Below are 21575 nucleotides of genomic sequence, written 5' to 3' on the forward strand. Positions count from 1 at the left end.
ATGTTTTTTTATCTTCAGATCTCGGATAGGTAACAGGTTACCTACCTCTACGTTCTAATATAAGTGTATAATTCTAGGTTTTTTTTGAGGTAACCAGTTACCTATTTTACTGAAAAATATATTAAATAATTTGTTCTTAAATATATTAATTCAAAATAAATTTAATCCTAATTTTACAACTCATTTGCCAATTGTGTTGATTTAAAATAGTGAAATTATTTATTGCTTAACCAATACTAGAGCTATAGTAAATAATAACTTAGAGCTATGGAAGACAATTGTTATCCAAAAAACAGGCACGGATGACATGGTAGACATTTGGTACACGTGGCTGACATCTGGCAGAAGTCTTGTTCGACCATCGACCAAAAAGATTTCCATGGCGCAACGCTCAATCGTTATATACGACCAGCTTGGTCGTATACTCGTCATATCCGAAATTATCTCCCATGATTTCCTGAGTATCCGATTATTTAGGAAAGAATATCTGTGACTAATTAATGTAATCTTCCTTGAGCCTATAAATAGTGAAAAAATGGCTCAAGGAAGGGACTTTTTGGCTTTTTAATTACTGGAGATTAGAGATTTACGAGGGAGCTAGAGCTATCACATTCGATATATTGTTTTGTTCTTCAGAGGTTGGTGAAACTCATTGAGCCCTAGTTCTTTGATCACTCCTTTGAAATATTATATCAATAACAGCTCAAGTGGACGTAGGTTATTACCAGATTCTGTGGCCGAACCACTATAAATTCTTGTGTGCTTTACTGTTTTTGTCATTATTCTCATTTCAACATATCTGTCTACATCAAGTATTTTTGACTCCGTGTTAGTTGACCAAAATCAAGGTCAACATTCTGGTGCTTTCATTGAGAGCTTGATATAATATTGTTGAAGTATCAATGGCGAAAACAACAAAGAAGACTGGGCAGGCGGCTAGCGCTGCACCATCTCAACCGCCTCCTCCTCCAAACGTGATCGAAGATGAGCCACATTTGGAATTCGATGAGGAAGAGCTGGATTCCGAGACGTTGAGGAATACTCTGGGGGTATTGCAGGACGAACTGGCCAATCTGAGGGCCAGCCAGGAAAGTGTTGCCGAGATTATGGCACGGCAGCAACAAGAGATTGAGCGACAGCGCCTGGAACTGAGTGAAAGGCAGGCAGAGATGGACCGTCGCCAGAGGGAGGCCATGGCAACCCTCGAAGTAGCCCTACAGCTGGCTAGGAATCAGGCTGCACCTGCATCGCAGCCTGATCAACCTTCAAATGGGCCACCCCAAAGGGGCCCTAATCCTAGCCCGCCGATCTAGCCATCGAGCCCCCAAAGGCCCGAGCAGCCATCAATGCCTCAGGACGATGTCCCTCTAAGGGATCCTGAAGCGCAGCCTCCATCCCAGGCTGGTCGCGGTAATCCCCCGCAGTCAAGGCAAAATAGGGCCGAGCAGCAGCCCCGCAGTCCTAGACGCCATAGGGGCGAAGAGCCGAACCCACCGAGCAGAGGGTAGCGTCCTTCTGGTAACAGAAGGAACTCGGAGACAGGCTCTGCGGTCCGGGGCCCCCCACGGCATGACAATGAATGGGGACCCACCGACCAACGTAGGCCACCCTTTAATGCTCGAGACATTCCAGCCTGAGGAGGCAACCGAGGGAACTGTCAATCCCACCATGGCCAGTCGAGGTTCAGAGATGGCCATGGTTATAATGAGGCCGACTCAAGCAGAGGAAATACCGGTCGGAGAAATGAAGAAAGAGGTGGAGGCAGAAGCCCACCACCTAGGGATGACCAACCCGAAAGACGTGACGCTGGGGGGTAGCCCAGGCAAAATAACGTCTTCAACCGGCTCGGAGCCAGTGAGCAGCAGGGAATGACACGATGAGTACATTCCTCCAGCAGTAGAGGCCCCAGCGATTCCTGGTGCCGTGCAAGCCCAGATAGATGCCCTCAACCAGGCAGTGAAACAGCTAGTCGGGGGAAGAACGTCTTATATCGATCACGATAGGAGAAAGGGCACTCATTTCATTCAAAGGATAGCTATGGCAGAAACTCCTAGCAAATTTAAGATGCCTATGCTTCCGAACTTTGACGGGTATGGTGACCCAGTATCTCATGTCAACAAGTTTGAGATACAAATGGACATTCAGAAAGTGTCCGAAGACGCTCGGTGCAGGATCTTTCCTGCAACAATTTCTGATGCTGCACAGGAGTGATTTTTCAAATTCCCTCCTGCAAGTATTGTTTCTTGGGAGATGTTCGTAAATGAATTTTAAGGACAATTCTATGCGGGTCGTGTGCACCCAACTGAGGCAAATCAGCTAGTCGAAATACGCCAGCAAGACGGAGAACCACTGAAGGATTACGTCCAGCGTTTTATGCGAGCAGCTGCTGGAGCCAAAATAGTGGGAGACGAATGCAAGATGATGGCTATAACTGCAAGAGTTAAGCGCTGCACGCCTCTTTGGAACAGCCTCAGAAAGCATGGGGTCAGGACTACCCAGGAATTTTCGGATCGAGCTGATCGATACATCAAGCTCGAAGATGCCATTGCTAGTGAAGGAAAGCCCCCAAACAAGGATAAGGGGACTGCCGAGCTCGCCAAAGCCACCAATGGGTCAAAACCCAACGGCAACGGCAAAGGCAACAGGAACGGCAATGGCAATGGTAAGAATGGGGGGAAACGGCCACATAATGAGCCTTCCACCTCTGGCAATAAACGAGCCAAGGGTAATTGTTATGAACCTCGGTTCACTAACTACACTGCCCTTATTGAGTCTCGGGGAGAGGTGTATCAGGCCACGAGTTCCAGTGTGCCTTATAAAAAACCTGCTCCCATTCGAAAAGATATTTCGAAGAGAGACACTACCAAGTTCTGTCGTTATCATAACAACTACGGACATGATACAAATGAATGCAACCAGCTAAAGGATGAAATCGAGTTCCTTATTAGACAAGGACACTTGAGAAGATATGTACGGGCCTCGGGAAATTCCCAACGAGAAGCTCCACGTGGCAACGAGAAGCTCCAAGTGGCAACGAGCATGCGCCCACACGCCAACGCTCGCCACCTTTGTAGCCTAACCCCGTAGCTGGCACTTTACTCACCATCTGCGGAGGCCCACACCTCGCAGGAAGTAGTGGAAAGGCAAGGGAACGATATGCTCGAACCCTACGTCACGACCAGGACATCGAGATGATGACTGTGGAGGACAAGGCATCGAAGAAGGCTCGGTCATAGGATGGTGAGATAACCTTCTCTGATAGCGACACCCAGCATGTCCGGTTCCCACATTCCGATCCGTTGGTCGTGGACGTTCAAATCGCCAACATGATGGTGAAAATAGTACTAGTTGATACAGGAAGTTCAGTAAACATCCTGTACAAATCTTCCCTGGAACGTATGAAGTTGTCCGTCAAGGACTTGGAGCCCTGTAACCAAACAATTTATGGCTTCTCTGGCGAGGGACTCGCCTCAGCAGGGTCAATCAGACTTCCAGTCACAGCAGGTACAGCGCCTGCTACCAGGACATTACTCGCCACTTTTATAATAGTCGATTGTCCTTCGGCGTACAATGCTGTTATTGGAAGGCCCATACTGGTTGATCTTTAGGCCGTCACCTCAGTATGGCACTTGGCCATGAAATTCCCGACAGATGCAGGGGTAGGACGCGTGTTGGGAAATCAGAGAGAAGCAAGGGAGTGCTACAACGCCTCAGTTACAAAGGCGAAGAAGGGAACGTCGAAAAGCACTCCCCCAGATAGGTTACAGATGGCAATTGATACACAAGCCCAATCCGGTGATGGAGTCACCAAATAGGGTGTTTCCCAAAGTGAGGATAGGGACTTAGATCCTCACTTTGGGGATTTTGAGGAAGATGTTGGACCCGTCGAGGACCTGGAAGAGGTCCAACTTGACGAAATAGACTCAACCAGAGTGGTGAAGGTCGGGAAAAACTTAGAAGCAATAACGAAGTATGCACTAGTGGAATTTTTGAGAAAAAACCAGGAAGTTTTTGCCTGGTCACACAAAGACATGGCTGGATAGATCCTGCAGTTATCAGCCATGACCTCAACGTTGACAAGAGTTTTCTACCCGTGCAACAGAAAAGAAGGCTGCTCGATAAGGATAGATCGAAAGCCTTAAAAGAGGAAGTCGAGAGACTGGAGGAGAATGGGTTCATCAGGGTGGCATTTTATCCATCGTGGGTCTCTAATCCGGTACTGGTTCCCAAGCCTAACGGCAAATGGTGAACCTGTGTGGATTTCACAGACCTCAATAAAGCCTGCCCAAAGGATTGCTTCCCACTCCCAAGGATCGACTAGTTGGTCGATGCAACTGCAGGACATGAGATCCTCTCCTTCATGGATGCATACTCAGGGTACAATCAGATCAGTATGCATCCCCCTGACGAGGATCACACTAGCTTTCGGACCGATACAGGGTTATACTGTTATAAAGTAATGCCCTTCGGACTGAAAAACGCTGGTGCGACTTACCAGCGACTGGTCAACCACATGTTTAAGGAGTTGATCGGAGTAAACATGGAGGTGTACGTGGACGACATGCTGGTAAAGTCAAAAAAAGCAGAAGGACATGTGAAGGATTTACAAGAGTGTTTCAACGTTCTGAACAAATATCAGATGAAGTTAAATCCTCTCAAATGTTCCTTCGGAGTAGGATCAGGGAAATTTTTGGGGTTTATTGTTAATTCGAGAGGAATCGAGGCCAACCCTAACAAGATAAAAGCCCTGATCGACATGAAATCGCCAATGAAAATCAAGGATGTGCAAAGTTTAACTGGAAGAATTGCCGCGCTAAGTAGATTCATTTCCAAGTCAACGGATAAATGCGTCCCTTTCTTCAATTTACTTAGAGGCAACAAGAAATTTGAATGGACAGAAGACTGCGAGCAGGCTTTCCAGGCCTTAAAGGCCCACATGGCACAGCCTCCTGTTTTATCAAAACCCATGGACAGAGAAACTTTGTTCATTTACCTGGAGATCACCGAATTCGCTGCCAGTACGGTGCTAGTGCGAGAGGAAGAAGGCGTACAAAAGGCGGTTTACTATGTAAGCAAGAGGTTAATCGGAGCTGAATTGAGGTATCCTCCAATCGAAAGGTTAGCCTATTGCTTGATTTTGGCCTCAAGGAAGTTACGTCCTTACTTCCAAGCCCATCCCATCACAGTCTGCAAAAGCCCTTCGGAAAGTTCTGCAAAAGCCAGAGGCGGCTGGGCGCTTATTGAAATGGGCAGTCGAACTCGGGCAGTTCGATATCACATATTCACCGCGAGCAGTAGTAAAAGGACAAGTCTTGGCTGACCTTATCGCTGAATTCACTGAGCTCCCAGACGACGAGCAGTGCGAAGAGCCTAGTGCGCCGAGCCACAAGTCAAAGCTCCTTCGTGGAGGTTATTCACGGACGGATCGTCCAACGAATCTCACGCAGGAGCAGGAGTGATATTGATAACGCTAGAAGGGCATCGATTTCACTGCACTATTAAGTTCGATTTCACCGCATCGAATAATGAGGCCGAATATGAAGCACACCTCGCAGGACTAAGGTTAGCCAAAGACATGAATATAAAAGTGCTTGATATCTACAGTGATTCACAGCTGGTAGTGAATCAAGTCTTAGGGGAGTATCAAGCACGGGGCCTCAAAATGGTGGCCTACTTAAACAAAACTAGAGATATGTTGGCGCAATTTGAAAAGTATACCCTCCAGCAAATTCCCCGAGATCAGAATTCAAACGCAGATGCCTTAGTCAAACTCATAAGCGCGAAAGACGCTGACACTTTGAATATAGTGCCAGTAGAGAGATTATGCGAGCCGAGCATACGAGCAGACGAAATTAATATGGAAATCCGGATGGAGGATACATGGATGGCACCATACTTGGAGTATCTCACAAATGGTGTACTACCAGCAGATAGAAACAAAGCCAGAACCCTTCAAAGACAGGCTGCTAGGTATATACTGGTCGATGGTGTCCTTTACCGAAGAGGATATTCCATGCCACTGCTCAGATGCATTACACCGGAAAAGGCTAAAGAACTAATGAAGGAAGTACATGAAGGCTTCTGTGGGGACCACGCTGGGGGGCAGAGCTTTTCAAAAAAGATTCTGAGGCAGGGTTATTTCTGGCTGATTATGAATGAGGACTCAATGGAGTTTGTGCAAAAATGCGATAAGTGTCAGAGGTTTTCCAAGATCCCACGTGCAGCTCCCAACGAGTTAAAGCAGAAACAGAGTCCTTGGCCTTTCGCAGTATGGGATATAGACTTGATTGGATCCCTGCCAACAGGGAAGGGTGGAGTAAAATATGCAGTCGTAGCAGTCGACTACTTCACCAAATGGGTCGAAGCTGAGCCGCTCACTACCATAACGACCAAGAAAGTTCTTGACTTTGTCATCAAGAACATTGTTTGCCGGTATGGTTTGCCTCGAAAAATTGTCTCAGACAACGGCACCCAGTTTAACAGTGACTTATTCACAGACTTCTGCGAAAGGCATGGAATCATCAAAAGCTTTTCTTGAGTCGCGCATCCACAAGCAAATGGGCAAGTTGAAGCAGTGAACAAAACACCTAAAGACACCCTGAAGAAAAGACTCGAAGACGCTAAAGGAGCATTGCCAGAACAGCTGCCTGAAGTACTCTGGTCGTATAGAACTTCTCATCGAACAGCGACAGGTCATACCCCATTCTCCTAAGCGTACGGGTATGAAGCTATGTTGCCCGTCGAGTTAGATCCGCCCTCACATCGACGAATTACATACGACCAGGACTAGAATAGCCAACTGATGATGGAGTCCCTAGACTAACTTGAAGAGAAACGGGAAAAAGCCCAACTCCGAGTAGCTGCGTACCAGCAAAAAGTTGCCCGGTATTTTAACTCAAAAGTGAAAGAAAAAAAGTTCAACGTTGGAGACCTAGTACTTCGACGATTTTTCTTAAACACTCGTGACCCAACTGCTGGAGTACTCGGACCAAACTGGGAAGGACCTTACCAGATTGAAGAAGTCCTTCATCCAGGCACCTACAAGCTTGCACGCTTAAATGGAGATCTCGTTCCTCGCTATTGGAATGGAGAACACCTGCGCAAGTATTATCAATAAACAGTCATTTTTAAAGGACTGGCTTGTATTAATTTTTACTTTTTACAAGTTCTGAAAAAGGGTTAGCCATGTTATATGGCTAATCGCTTATAAATGTAAGATCTTTTTAAGATCACTCGTAAAGACATGTTTAGTCCATTTTAATATGAGAATTATAAGGGAATGTGCGCAGCCAGTCATTCTTGCCAACCTTTGTAAATTTTATTTACAAGTATTTGTTCACTACGTGTGTTGTTTTGATGTATTCTATATTTTACAAGTTATTCCGAGCGGCAATGTTCGAACAGGTCATGGTCAAGGCAAGTGACCAAGGACCTAAAGCTCCTCGATCACTTGGGGGGCATATAATGTACATCGATAGCAAAGCATACCAAGAGGTATGTAAACACATGAACAAAATGAGTGAAAGCATGCTACGGTACTTAGAGTATTTTTCAAAATTTATATTTTGTTAAATCAAGCCAAAGTACTATGCTAAGTTCGGTCATGCGAACAGATGTTATAATAGACAGAAATATTATAATATCAAAAGGCATTCTTTTACACTGCGAGCAGTACTGCTCGGATGTAATTGTTTAATTAAAAGTAAAAAGTTTCCCCTGCAGCAACAAAAACAAATTGTCTTTACAATACGACCCGTGGGTCGAGAAAACGAAATAAAAACAGAAAAATTCTTAAGGAGCTGGAGGATCCTGGGGGTTGGGAGGAGTGCCTTGGTCGGCCGAAGGACCAGCTTCAGCATTAGCACCATCAATCCCCCCTGCTCGGGAGGCAGGCACTTTGGCCTTTTCTTCTTCTTCCAGCCGGATGGCGCACTGCGCCATCAGAGTCCTCTTCAAACGTTCGGACAAGTAGTCGAAGTTAGCCTCCCGGTTATGCTTCCAAAATTCATAGAAGCAGAGGTGAGTGGCCTCCTTGTACTTCTTCAAATTCTTGGCCCCAGCCTCCTTGAGCTCCTGCACTCGTTTTCCAAGCTCCTCCGCCTCCTGCCTGCTGGCGATCAGAACAAGCTCAAGCTAAACACATTCTTGATGATTGAGCTTGGCGCTTTCCTTGAACTTCTCCTTGGTCTCAATGGCTTTCCTCAAGGTCTCCCGAATTTCCAGCAGGTCCTGGGTCAGATTAGCTTTGTCCTCACACAGTTGTTCTTTCTGTTTGGACAACTCCTTATTCTCCTCGAGCAGCTCATTGTTGGCAGCCTCGAGTGCTTGCTTAGTCTCGGCAAGCCTGGAGTCAAAGTTCTTTCCCCGAGAAACCAACGCCCCAACATGGTGCCAGCCAGCAGTTAAAGTTAGCAGCCCTGAAGACAGAAAATAAGATTAAGTAAGGACAAGAAATCAGAAATAAATGATAAAGTAACAGGAGAAAACTTACGCTAACTATCTCATTCAGCCCTCTGTTGACGACCTGATCAGCCTCCATGGAGGCAGTTTCAGTAATGGCTGCGTTTGTGCTTGGAGAGCTTGTATATCCTCTCCCTGGCTGAGCTGACCACGAGGCTGGGCAGGGAGCCTTCAGGCCGAGTGTCCAATGCCTCTTTGTGGGGAGCCTTGTAAGAAGGTTGTGGATCAGCAGGAGTGGGAGTCACTTGATCGGAGGAAGGTGGAGGTGGTGAGTTCTCCTTGGAGGGGGCAGTGGTTGGAACATCGTCTGTTCGAGCCTTCTTCGAGGGGGTCTTGCTACTTTCCCCTCAGGCCCTCTTGCTATCTTTCTTTTGAGCAGAAGAAGCAGCAGCAGCCTGGTAGTGCTCAAAGACGTCCTTGGAGTCCATACCTGCACAAAAGGAAGCAACGCAAGCAATAAGACTAAATGATCACGCAGGGTAAAAGAATGAAAGCAAAAGAATTACAAGTAAAGTACCCGCGCTACAACTACTGGTCGTAACATTATTAACTGAACTACCTGCTGCCTGGAAGAAATCTGAATTTAAGGAGGGAGCATTCTTAAAGTTGCCATCCCCATCAAATAGATGAGAGGGAATTGGCAAATGATTTAAAAGCGAGATTATTATATCGTTTTCATCCGACGAGTCGTCAGAAAGTTCGGTAGGCTCAGCAGCCTTTTGTTTTCCTTTGCCCTCAGGGGCCAAGGGTTTCTCTGTTCGGTGAGGGATGGCAGGTTCCCTGATCGTAACCCCAGTTGGTCTCCTCCGCGGAGGAGACGCTTGGGGTTGCTGCTCGGGTTCCACTTCGGCTTGGGCGTTTTCCGCCGAAGGTTCGCTCGTCGCTGGTTGGGGATTCCAGAGGCCGGCCAACCTAAGGTTAGCCTCAGTAACTAAACTTTTGACACTCTTCTCAGCATTCAGCATGCTGGCTAAGAGTGCCGCCCTTGACTCCATCCCTGGAGTTGGGATCAGACGTAACCATGGGCCTAGAACACAATGAAATTTCAAAACATTGTGGCAGAAAAACACTAAGCGAAGAAGCTAGTGACATAAGAATTTTTACCTCCTCGAGTGAAGGCCAAGTTGTCTGCGACTAAGTCAGGTGTAAGAAAGTATTCTTGATGATACCTCCCCACATTAGAGATGTGAGTAGTCTCGGTCAGGAAAGTGCACCCGGTTTCTTGATGGCAAAAATGGAAAAACCCTGTGCCTTCTTGGTTAGGGTTGGACTTAAGGTCAAAAAGGAAGTTGACCTCGTGGGGAGTGGGCTCTGGCCATTTTTTGAGTTTGTAAAGGATATAGAGTGTGGCCAGCATTCTATATCCATTTGGGGTAATTTGAAAGGGGGCAACTCCAAAATAATTTGCCACCCCTTGAAAGAATGAGTGAAGAGGCAAAGTGGCACCTGCCTCAATGTGAAACCGCGACCAGGCGCTGTAGGCCCCGCCTGGCAGGTTGGCCCTCTGGTCGAGGGAAGTTTTAACCAGGGTCACCCCTGTCAGTTTATACTTATTTAAGTAGTTGGCGATCATCCTGATCGTCACTCTACTCTGGGGAACAACAGGCCACTCGACATCCGGCTGAGCAGTGTGTCGAGGATGGGCATGCCTTTGTACATTGGTGTCAGGAACGTTTGCATCAGGAACGTTTTCGCCTCGACCACTGGTCGATGGGGCATCAGTAGTAGGCTGGCATGAGGAGTTAGGGATTCTCCTTTTTTGAGCTTTGGTTTTTGTACGAGCCATTCTTTGGGTTGGAACTAGAGAAGTATTTGAGCTAGGGCGAGAGAAAGGGATATCTGGTATCAGAGTAGAGGGGTTTTCTTCGTCTTCAAGCAGCTGAGCTAGGAGGTCGTCTTCGATGGGTCTTTCTCCTCCCCAAGGGTCTTGCATATGAACTACAAACAGACAAAGGAGGAGATAAGACACATAGCTTGGGCAGTTATGTGGGGGATTGGGATAACGTTGCTCGCGTCTATTGACCACCAGCATCCTACCCATACCCTAAGTTTGGTGCTAGCAGTTTGAAAAATGGATGAAAAAGGAAATAAAATGTTTTCTGAAAATAAACTTTTTCAACTCCTAAAGGGCGGGAAAAAACCCAGTTTTTTCAACTAGCTTAAAGATCGAATTTTTACGTCGATCTTACGCCCTAAGCCTATGATCCTTACTATTGAACTAGCTCCTAACTTATATAAAGAAGAAATACACTTTCTTAACAAGCATCAGATGGCTTATACAAAATCCTCATAAATTTCTACTCAAGAATGCAGGAAATCACAGAGCATAGTAACTACATGCATGGCATCACGAAAAGTTTGAAAGACTGAGAGATTACCTGGGCAAAGGTTGGAGATTCAGAAAAATAAAAATTTCGAGTCGAAAAGGTCTTCGGCAGGACGTCTGAATTGTTTCGAAATTCTGGGCTCCAGAGGAAAGTTCTTGATTGAAATGGTGAGTAAAGGATTATAAGAGATATAAAAAGGTTACTTATAGAGGCTGAAGTATAGCAAAAAGTAGCAATCATGACTTTCCCATTTTCAAAACGTAGGGAAGTGTATGAGCCGTCACATTGGTTTCTTGAAAACCGAAAAGGCTTGATTAGACATAATTATGGCACGGTTTTCAAAAACGCACGAAGACTCTGACAGATTTCGTGGGGCATATGAACGGTTGTTTCCCTAAAGTTTCTTTATTGCTGGTCGCATTAAACAAACTTGGGGGGCAAATGTTATCCAAAAAACATGCATGGATGACATGGTAGACATTTGGTACACGTGGCTGACATCTGGCAGAAGTCTTGTTCGACCATCGACCAGAAAGATTTCCACGGCGCAACGCTCAATCGTTATATACGACCAGCTTGGTCGTATACTCGTCATATTTGGAGAAAATCTTATGTAGTTATGATCATATCCGAAATTATCTCCCATGATTTCCTGAGTATCCGATTATTTAGGAAAGAATATCTGTAACTAATTAATGTAATCTTCCTTGAGCCTATAAATAGTGAAAAAATGGCTCAAGGAAGGGACTTTTTGGCTTTCTAATTACTGGAGATTAAAGATTTACAAGTGAGCTAGAGCTATCACATTCGATATATTGTTTTGTTCTTCAGAGGTTGGTGAAACTCATTGAACCCTAGTTCTTTGATCACTCCTTTGAAATATTATATCAATAACAGCTCAAGTGGACGTATGTTATTACCAGATTCTGGGGCCAAACCACTATAAATTCTTGTGTGCTTTACTGTTTTTGTCATTATTCTCATTTCAACATATCTGTCTACATCAAGCATTTTTGACTCCGTGTCAGTTGACCAAAATCAGGGTCAACAACAATTTTACCCGAAAACACGTTAACCCATGGGTACCCTACCTTGATGGGTAGGGTATTACCCGATAAATTAGGGTTTAGGGTAGGGTGAGGGTACAAAAACATGTACCCGATGTGGGTATAGGATAGGGTATGGGTATAGGTGTACCCAATCCTATTACCCTACCCGACCCTATCCTATTATATGTGTATATTTATTTATAGTTATTTGCATGTATATATGTAAATTTATATAAATATATTTAAATTTTAATTTAATTTTTTAAAAATAAGATAAATTAAAAGATATGTAGAAATATCGGTATATCTTATAAATATAAATACATCTCATACAATATATTATAAATAACTGACTTAAATTTGTAATTATAATTTATACACTAAAAATTAAATACTTAATGATCTAAATTTATAAAGTCAATTAATATATACTATGTACATATTCTAAATGTAATGTATCATATTAGTATGGGAAATTCACAAAAATACCCAAGGTTTTAAAAAAAATACTAAAAATACGGAATCTGTAAAAAATTACTAAAATACGGAGTGACATAATTGTAAATACGGAGTGACATAATTGTAAATACGGAGTTTTTTATGTTTTTTCTAAACAAAGTTTACAAATTTGTAATTAAAATTTACATATTTGTAACTATATGTTACAATTTTGTAAACAACATTTACAGATTAGCTAGAAAATTGTAACAGGCGATTACAGAATCGTAACAAACTCTTATCCATATTTTTGTAATTTTTGTAAAATTCGATATTTTTCAATTTTTTTTAAATTTGCAGTGCTAGGTGTAATTTTTCCTATTAATATTTTTGATCTTTTACACATTATAATACATTTTAATTAACTTTACAAGTATAAATAAAGATAATATATCATATTAACTTTTACAATCTATATCACATTATATTATATTTTTATTAATTTTATAAGTATAAACAATGACTTATTAGTATTTGCTATTTTTAATACTTAATATATCATCTTATATTTCATTTAATTTTATAAGTATAATATATTGATTTTTTTTAATTTTAAATTTTATTAGGGTAGGATTACTCATGGGTACCCTATATCGGTTAAGAAAATACCCGTACCCTACCCACCAAAAAATATAAGGTAATAGGATAGGGTATGAGTAGAACTTTTTTTTAAAAGGCTGGGTCGTGAAATATGCATACCTTACCCATACCCTATCCATTGTCATCCCTACTTAAAGCTCAGATTTTCTTATAAGAAAATAACGACAAATTATGAAATATTAAGTTTAAAAATGATGGAATGGCGATTTCTTGTCAGCAATGCAAAAAGTTGAAAATGACACTTTTCAAAACTAATTAGTAACAAAGGGTGTAAAAATAAACATATTGAAAGTCTGTTAAAGATTAATTTTGAAAGTAGAATATATTTAAAGGTAATATAAGAAGGATAAGAAGAAGAAGAAGAAAAATATGTTCATTTTAGACCAACACTTGTTAAAAAAAAAAGATTGTTATGGGGTATCTATATAGTGTTAGACACCACAAATTCTTATAAATAATTATTACAGTATTACATTCTTAAGTATACCCTAAATTAAAAGTGAAACCCGACTCTACACACTAATGTATATAACATAAATACATGAACTCTACAATATTAAATTCTTATATATTTGCATTAGATTTAGTGCCAAAATGTTAAAGATGGCCTAGTTCAATTTAAAAATTGTAATGAAAGTTTCCATCATATTTGCCCATACTTGAAAAAATTTCACAACAAGAGATGAAAAACCACTTGTGCCAACAAGCCACGTGGTACAAGATATTCACAACAGCTACCTAAAATATCTTACATGAGAATCAACGAAGGATTGTCTTCCTGTCTAAATCTTTCTATACAAATCCACCGTTCTGTCTATCTCTGTGTCAAATGATTCGACTCAAATCAAGTCTGAGAAGAAAAGATCAATAAAGTTTGCAAAACAACAACAGCTGTAGTTATGGCATTAAAAAAACACATATAAAAGAACAGCTGTACCTGTAATTATGGCCTTTGACAAGATATTGATAATGAAAAAAAAGATCAAAAGTTACATACTATGATGACAATAACGTAAAGTTCATTCTTTTACTCATAAGCATAAAATGTTTTCTTTTGGTTATAAATAATGTCTCAATCAAACAAATGAGAAGAAACCAAAATGGGAGGAATAAATTTAAGTTGATACTCTCCAACTCAAGCAGTGCATAAGGACTACACTACCAAAATTTATGCTGCCTTAGTCTATATTTGTTAAACTAAAAACTCCTTGTAAAACTGTGTTTAAAAGCCTATTTGGTGAATATTTTTTTTTCCTTTTGTTGGTGTAACTTTCATACTTTCTATTTATGGGATGAAACAAAGGGTGCACAGCATGATGAGATATCAATCCCAGCTACCTCCATGGCATTGCAGACCCATTCAGGAACATCACCCTTGGGGAACTACAAAGCACAAGAACAAGAAAGTTTCAGTGCTAAAAACAAAATTTGCATTGTAAATCACATGAAAGAAAGGAACCAGCATTTAAATACATTTTACACATTTCTTTTTATTAAGAAACAGTTAGCCCTTAGTTCCACATTCCTACAACTGGGTTCAAGGTTCAAAGAGCAAATACCTTACCCACCCAATCACTTAAGGGATATCTAAAGTACTTTCTATACAAATAATTTCTGACTGGAGAGCAGCCATACATAATTATAAGTTTTTTTTAGCTTTTGTAAGCTATTTTGATTTGTACTTCTTTTGCAACCAGAATATGACTACCTGTGGAGGCTTAAAGTTGGGTACACCATTAACTAAGGAATAATAGGTCAGTTTCCTATGCTGCATAAACCAGTAGTATCGTATTTGTACTTTTCCACCAGCACAGAAAAATCCATACGCACAAGAAGACAAATTAAAAAAGAAAAGAGAAAATAAAAGCGGAGACAAAGTGTTGGTCAGGGGTCAGCTTCAAAACAAAACTTACCATTCTCTGCAGAAACTTGCAAACAAACCTATAAAAAGATTAACAAAAAAGTGTCACCATACAACCATACAAATAGTAAGGTAGAACATAAGAATTTAACAAAACTTAAATGATTATTCGAAAGAGTCACTTACTCGGGAAAATTTCCTTGAACTATTGAGGAGTGTAAATCTCTGCTAAGCTGCAATTGCACCAAAAAACAAATGAAAAATTCAGCAAAAAACAATTACTAGAGAGTTTGAACTGAGAAATTTTGTATCAATACCTTCATCATGTAATACAGATTATGATATGAGACAAGTTGAGATCCCATGGCATCTACTGTCACAAGGCAATGAATGTATGCTCTACTATAATTTTTGCAGACCTACGGTGAAATATCAATAAAAAAATATTAATAATGTAAAATTAATTTATAACTAATCTGATTCTGTCTCTCACATGCATACCATACAATCACATGTAGGGTCGATGGGCCGAGTATCATCAGCCACCACTTTGTTTTTTAGTTTCAGAACTCCCTGCATGAAGTAATTGTAAATATGAATCAGAGTCTCAAAAAAGAGGGAAATTTAGCTAGGATTAAATTATTCATCCATCCATGCAAATATTCCTAGCACCAAATAAAGGCTAAATTAGGCATAAACACAAAAGGCGCAAATTAATATGCTGATCAAAGATGCCTCTCAAAGGACAAGATACACCATATGACATAATGGAGAAAATATAGTTTTTTTATGTCAGTAAGAAGCTATTACCTCTGGTATAAGAGCTGTGCCAAAGCGAGCAGTACGGGTTGGATAAACACAGTCATACATATCAGCACCTAAGGCACTGCAAACTACAATATCCAGTGGATAACCAACACCCTGAAATTGAAATTTGGGGAAGAAAACTTCATGGCATCAGGATATGGAAAAAGGAGCAAGCATAGAGTGAAATAGAACAAAGAAATAGACTAAATGACAGGAAAGATAAGTAGACAGCACCATAACATATCTTGGTTTATCCTCAGGCAATGCAGCAGTACACTGAGCAACAACGCGCCAAAATGAATCTTTATCTTCACCACCTGCAAGACCACCAATGGCATAGCTGTCACAGAAATACCTTTAACATCAGTCTTAAAAAGCTTAAAGACAGTTAACTTTAGTTGCTTATGGGTGTGGATGAATCATTATTGAAATTAGAGCATACAACGAAAACTGTTGTTTTTGTTGCTTCTACTGTAGGAAGCATTAACTTAATTTAGGTGAAAATTACATATTTCAACGTACTAGCCATAAGATATAGAATTAAAGTACTAGCCATAAGATATAGAATTGAAGTACTAGCCATAAATTGAATTTTTAAACCTTAATCTGTACACTTCCAAAAGTAACATGAACATACCCAGGTAAATTTCGATCCACCAAGCCTCTTACACATATATCCCTGATTGAAATAAGCATCATCTTAAATGAGTCATTGCAGTAGACAGTAGTTTGCAAAATAGAAAATGTTAGTAGAAAATTGTAGAGAAAAATCAACAAATCATCAATGCAGGTTAGAATATTTATTAAAATTCACCTAAGAACAGGATCCAACCCTCCTTGCACAATTCCAAATAAGTTCTGCTCCTTTGGTCTCTTGTGAGCTGATTACAACAAGCAATGCAAAAAAAATGACACTTAGTAGGTAACTTAAAGCAATAGACATAAGACAATAACGAATCACTAACAAAAATAAGTACCAAAGCATAAAGTTGCAAGTGGAAACAATTATCTTTTATGGATGAGTGGTAGTTTAAGGAAGAAGAAAACATTTTTTTTTTGTTAAACACCTGACATGTAACACGAGGCACTGATTTACAGAGTTTCCTAGCACGATCATTACAATATACTTCCAAAAAAAAATTATAACAGCTCAACTCAACTCAGCATGCAACAGCAAGTCAATGCAGAATATTCAGGAATCAGAAGAACAAGGTCCATTGGATTCAGCTCATTAAATTCTTAAATTGATTAGGCACCAATATTTTATATTTCAATATTTTGTGTATTACAACTAAACCGGCTAGAAACAGCATTTATGTCTGACACTTACCGGCTATACATCTGTCTATCCATCGAAGAGTGCGATACATTGCCTCCTCAATTCTTGGACCAGTAATGGTAGTTTTGACCACATCATCAAGAGCCATTATAATATCTGCTCCAATTCTGTTCTGCCAAAATAATTGGCAGATGTAAAGGCAGCGAGATGTTTTAGAAGGTATTAGTTATGAACAAGATTCAACTACAGTAGCGACTAGAGCTTCAGCCAAACTTTAATTGCAAAACTACATTATGCATATTTCAGAAAGTTCATTTTTTCCCCTGTTGGAGTTTCCATTTTTTTTTTTCTAGAAAGCATTAGTAGAAACTTTGAAAAGGACAAGATGCTAAGAGAGCTCTAATGAAAGAACACCCTCTAAGCTAAAGAGTTATTATGATTTACAACTTGTGTTTTCCAAATACCTCTGTAGGTCATATTACAAAATCAACCCAACCTTTCCTCTTTTATATACAAATTTCCATTTGTAGTCAAACACTTTCAATACAACAACTTACAATACTTTTAGAATAAATAACAGGCCCAGATTATCAAAACACAAATAAGTTGGCTTCTTTACTTGAATTTGAATTGATTCCTCTGGTGTTAGAAGCATTGGCTTTCCATCAACTGGGGACTGCAATAAGAAAATTGTTAGCAACGCGAAAACTCTCTTCTTCATAAAAGAAGTGGGTGTGTTAAAGAGGAGAAAACGTTTATAGAACATTGCAGTAACAAAATAGATAGGTAAATTTTGGTAGCTAGCATCATACAAGTTTTTATATATATATATATATAATTATTCTTCATAGGAAGAATTTTGGAGACCACTTCTCGGAAATTAAAATACATCAATAACTTTTTTATTTTAAATAAAATGTACCTGAAATGTTACACCCTTCTCGGTGATGTCAGCTAAATGCAATAATGATACCTGGAGATAACAACACATAGTCTTGAAGCATTAACTGAGTACTTTTAGAAATTCAACGAGTGATAAGAAAGTAAACTAGTCTTCTAGAAAAGACAATGATTTAAAGCTGCAACATAACAACAAAAGATGCATCAGATATCGGAGGATAACCATCTGAAAGCCACCAGAATCAGTAAGCAATGCTCTCGGCCAGTTCATAAATTTGTGCAGACCTCCCAGTTCATCAAGGAGCTCAGAAGTAGGGCGAAGTGCCAAATGATATGTATTCCCTAGTATTATCTGGCAACCAATGTCCTCAAGCTGATTAGTTGCCAAACCTTTTATAGTCCCTGTAAGGAAAACATTTGTCGAAATGTCAAATGCAACAAAAGTGGATGAGTAAAGTTAGCATACGAGCATGTGAACAGGTTTATAGAAACAATACAATGTTGTAGTTGCCATGGAATACAAAATACAACAAAGTGAACATTCACATTGACATAACATAGAGGAAACTTTTTCATAGAATGTACACAGTACACATGTGATAAACCCTGCAAAAATAAATGTGGCTACCCAAAGTATACAGCCTTTGCTTTTTGAAGATGAATAAAAATTGATGTCTCAAGGGCTATTTATGTCATATCAATTACATTAAACTAAATAAGATCTTTTTTTTCCTCTCCTTAGAAGTCCAACATAGCTTCTTAGTACAAAAGGGTTGAAGGTCTTGGGGAGGCTAACATAAACATGTTAGATTTAATGTAATGATGAGCACAATAACATACACAATTATTAACAATAACACTTATCAACATCAACACCATTGCAAATATTTCTCATAGAATATTGAGGTATATCAAATAGAGTTTAAATTACAAACAAACCTCTTGTAACATGAATATAGGAGATGATATAGGCTGTTAGTAATCTGCAAAGAGAAACAAAATGACAAGAGGAAGAACTAGAGGGGTGCATGGAGACTACCCACAAACACACACTATTAACCCTCTCTATATTTTTAACCCGCGGCAGCCAACTTCCATTTAATAGGCTTCACAGAAGTGTTATACATACACACAATGCTCTATGATTAATGAGCTCTAAATGGGATAGGTCTACGTGTGGATCCTAGCACAATGGGCTAACTTGTGACAATGGTGTGAGCTACACTCAATTATGTCAATCCATATATAAGAATTCTAACAAAATATTGACAACTAATTTTGTTTAGTATTTTTAAAACCAATTCCTTGCAAACATATACAATTTAAGTAACTTTATCACATAATATAAATTTTCCAACCATGTTGACAATAATTCAAGTCTAACCTTGTGTTCCCACGGGCATGAAAAGAGGTGTCTGACACACATGATGAGGGAGTGTTAGATTCTCTGCACGAGCACGATTAAACCTCCCTAATATCTAAAATAAGAAACACAGAACCAATCAAGTTCACAATTTATAGATTAAAAATTAATGGAACAAGTACAGCAACTATTCACACAACCAGTGTTGAATCTTAGCCACTCAAGAGGTAAGACCTAAAAACAATCAAATTTATCAAAATAGTGGTAGTAGAAGTTGTAGTAATAATTCTAGGAAGAGCATAGAACACTATAAACAGAACGAAACATAATTCTCATCCATCTTTCTTTTCCTATTATTGTTTGTCGAGATATCAAGTTCACAATTTATAGATTAAAAATTAATGGAACAAGTACAGCAACTATTCACACAACCAGTGTTGAATCTTAGCCACTCAAGAGGTAAGACCTAAAAACAATCAAATTTATCAAAATAGTGGTAGTAGAAGTTGTAGTAATAATTCTAGGAAGAGCATAGAACACTATAAACAGAACGAAACATAATTCTCATCCATCTTTCTTTTCCTATTATTGTTTGTCGAGATATTAACAATAATATATATTTATATTTATATCACCAACCATTAATATTTGTTGAAGTATAAGCTCAACAAACAAGAACAAAAACTGACCAATTTACAAACTTTGAGCTATTTTACATATTTTTGCTTCCATAAATAAAACCATCCCCTCATTACAAAATTGGACACAAAATCAGTAATCTTAGTAGCCTTTTTCATCTCAACACATCCACATTACAAGCTTATGAACACAATCATTTACTTCAAATATTAATGCCTCGTTCAGCCAAAATGTGAACAAAGCTAAAGTAACCCCAAAAGGCACTAAAAAAATTAACAAGAGAGTACAATGTAAACCCAATTCAAAAACTTACCTCGAAACGAAGAGCCATTTTTCCTGAGTCTAGGATAAACCCTGTAAGCGAAAGGTCTATCAATTACGACTTTAAAAAAAAAAGTAATCAATAACATACCATACCATACAGTACCAAACCAAACCAAACTTCTTAGAACTCCCAACCATTAGTGAACAGGACACATAACATAAAGAAGTGAAATAACAAAAACCAAACGCAGAGAATAACAAAAATGATCGAAGAAGAAGAAGAAACCCTAACCTAACAGTAACAGGAGGCGCCGACGAAGAGTCCAAGTGTTTGAGTTTCTTCCCACTTCCACTGGTCTGGTTTTGCCGGCTAAGCTTTTTTTTTTTTTTTTTTTTCTTTTCTGAAAGTCGGAGTAGGGAAAACTTATTACCGTTTATTGTTTGAAAGAAAGACCCGGTTCGGGTTCGGGTTCGGATTATACCGGTTCGGGCTCGCGAATGAGATTGAATTATTAGGAATTTTTCTATCTTTGTCATTTGTCTTTCTCTGTGTATGTCTTCTTCTCAGATATGCACATAGAAAATAAGATTACCTAGTTGGAGATTCAACCTTGTATATTATGACTTGTGCACTTTATTATTTTAATCAATAAGTATTTGGTCATTTATAAAAAAAAAATTAGTTTATTTGTACGAAAAAACCTTAAATTTTATATATTTTGGCAAGTAGGTATGATAAGTTCATTGTTATATAAATATATATATATATATATATGTTGTAAGTTTTTTTTGTATTTGGATGATGCTAATTTGGTGTTTTAAGAGATTTTGGCTTTATTTTGTAAGTTTTCGATATTTAAACTAAGTTGTAATTTTTTGTTGAAAGCACTGATCTATTTGATGCAATTTTGGTTTAAGAATTTTTTATGCTACAAAAATGAGTTGCAAGATGAAGTTGAGATATAATTCTAATGTGTTTGAAGTCTCTAAGCATATATGGTGATGTTGATGTGAATGAAGCTTGAGTAGTGGCTTACAAAATTAAGTGAAATGGAATTTGGAGTGTTGCTTGCGACTCAAAGAAGTGGTGACCGCAACCTAATTGCAAAGAATTAAGATTTTGGAAACAGCAAGTTTTAGCCGCGGCGAGTACTTCTTCAAGTAGCAGCCAAAATACGAATTTTTGAGAGAAACTATGCACTGGCTGCGACCACTACTTTTCCAGGCTGTGGCTCAAGGTGAATTTTATCAAGCATCAGGCACACTGACTGCGGCAACCACTTTTCCAGGCTGTGGCCAGTCAACACGATTTCATTTTTTATGTTACTTTTAATTAGAGTTTTAAGTGGATTATAAAGAGCTTTAGTGCTAAGGTTTTCATAAGTTTTTAATTACGAATTCTAGAGATTAGAGGAACAAAGGAGAGGAGAGGACAACAATCTTTCCTACATCAAACTAGTTTTTCCTTCTTCTCTTTAAAACTCTTTAATTTCAATTATGATTATGTTATTGGTTATGTTTGTAATTA

General features: G+C 39.5%; 1 protein-coding gene across 4 annotated transcripts; it reads right to left on the reverse strand.

The window, feature by feature from the left end:
* Positions 1-13936: 13936 nt before the first annotated feature.
* LOC133803677 (uncharacterized) lies at positions 13937-20629 on the reverse strand. Of its 4 annotated transcripts, none has more exons than XM_062241793.1 (16): positions 20340-20628; positions 20097-20137; positions 19166-19259; positions 18005-18183; positions 17804-17854; positions 17501-17557; positions 16933-17053; positions 16417-16483; positions 16240-16281; positions 15837-15942; positions 15606-15716; positions 15297-15368; positions 15113-15214; positions 14982-15028; positions 14848-14875; positions 13937-14317 (listed from the first exon to the last, which is right to left on the reverse strand). In XM_062241793.1, exons 2-16 carry the CDS (start codon positions 20112-20114, stop codon positions 14216-14218), a joined length of 1197 nt encoding a protein of 398 aa, XP_062097777.1. In that variant the 5' UTR covers positions 20115-20137; positions 20340-20628; the 3' UTR covers positions 13937-14215. The 4 variants fall into 4 exon arrangements, with proteins under 4 accessions (XP_062097777.1, XP_062097778.1, XP_062097779.1 ...); XM_062241794.1 differs by lacking the exon at positions 20340-20628 and adding an exon at positions 20216-20328; XM_062241795.1 differs by lacking the exon at positions 20340-20628 and adding an exon at positions 20211-20328.
* Between the last annotated feature and the right edge of the window lie 946 nt (positions 20630-21575).

The sequence above is a fragment of the Humulus lupulus genome, chromosome X, assembly GCF_963169125.1.
Source record: "Humulus lupulus chromosome X, drHumLupu1.1, whole genome shotgun sequence".
Classification (NCBI taxonomy): domain Eukaryota; kingdom Viridiplantae; phylum Streptophyta; class Magnoliopsida; order Rosales; family Cannabaceae; genus Humulus; species Humulus lupulus.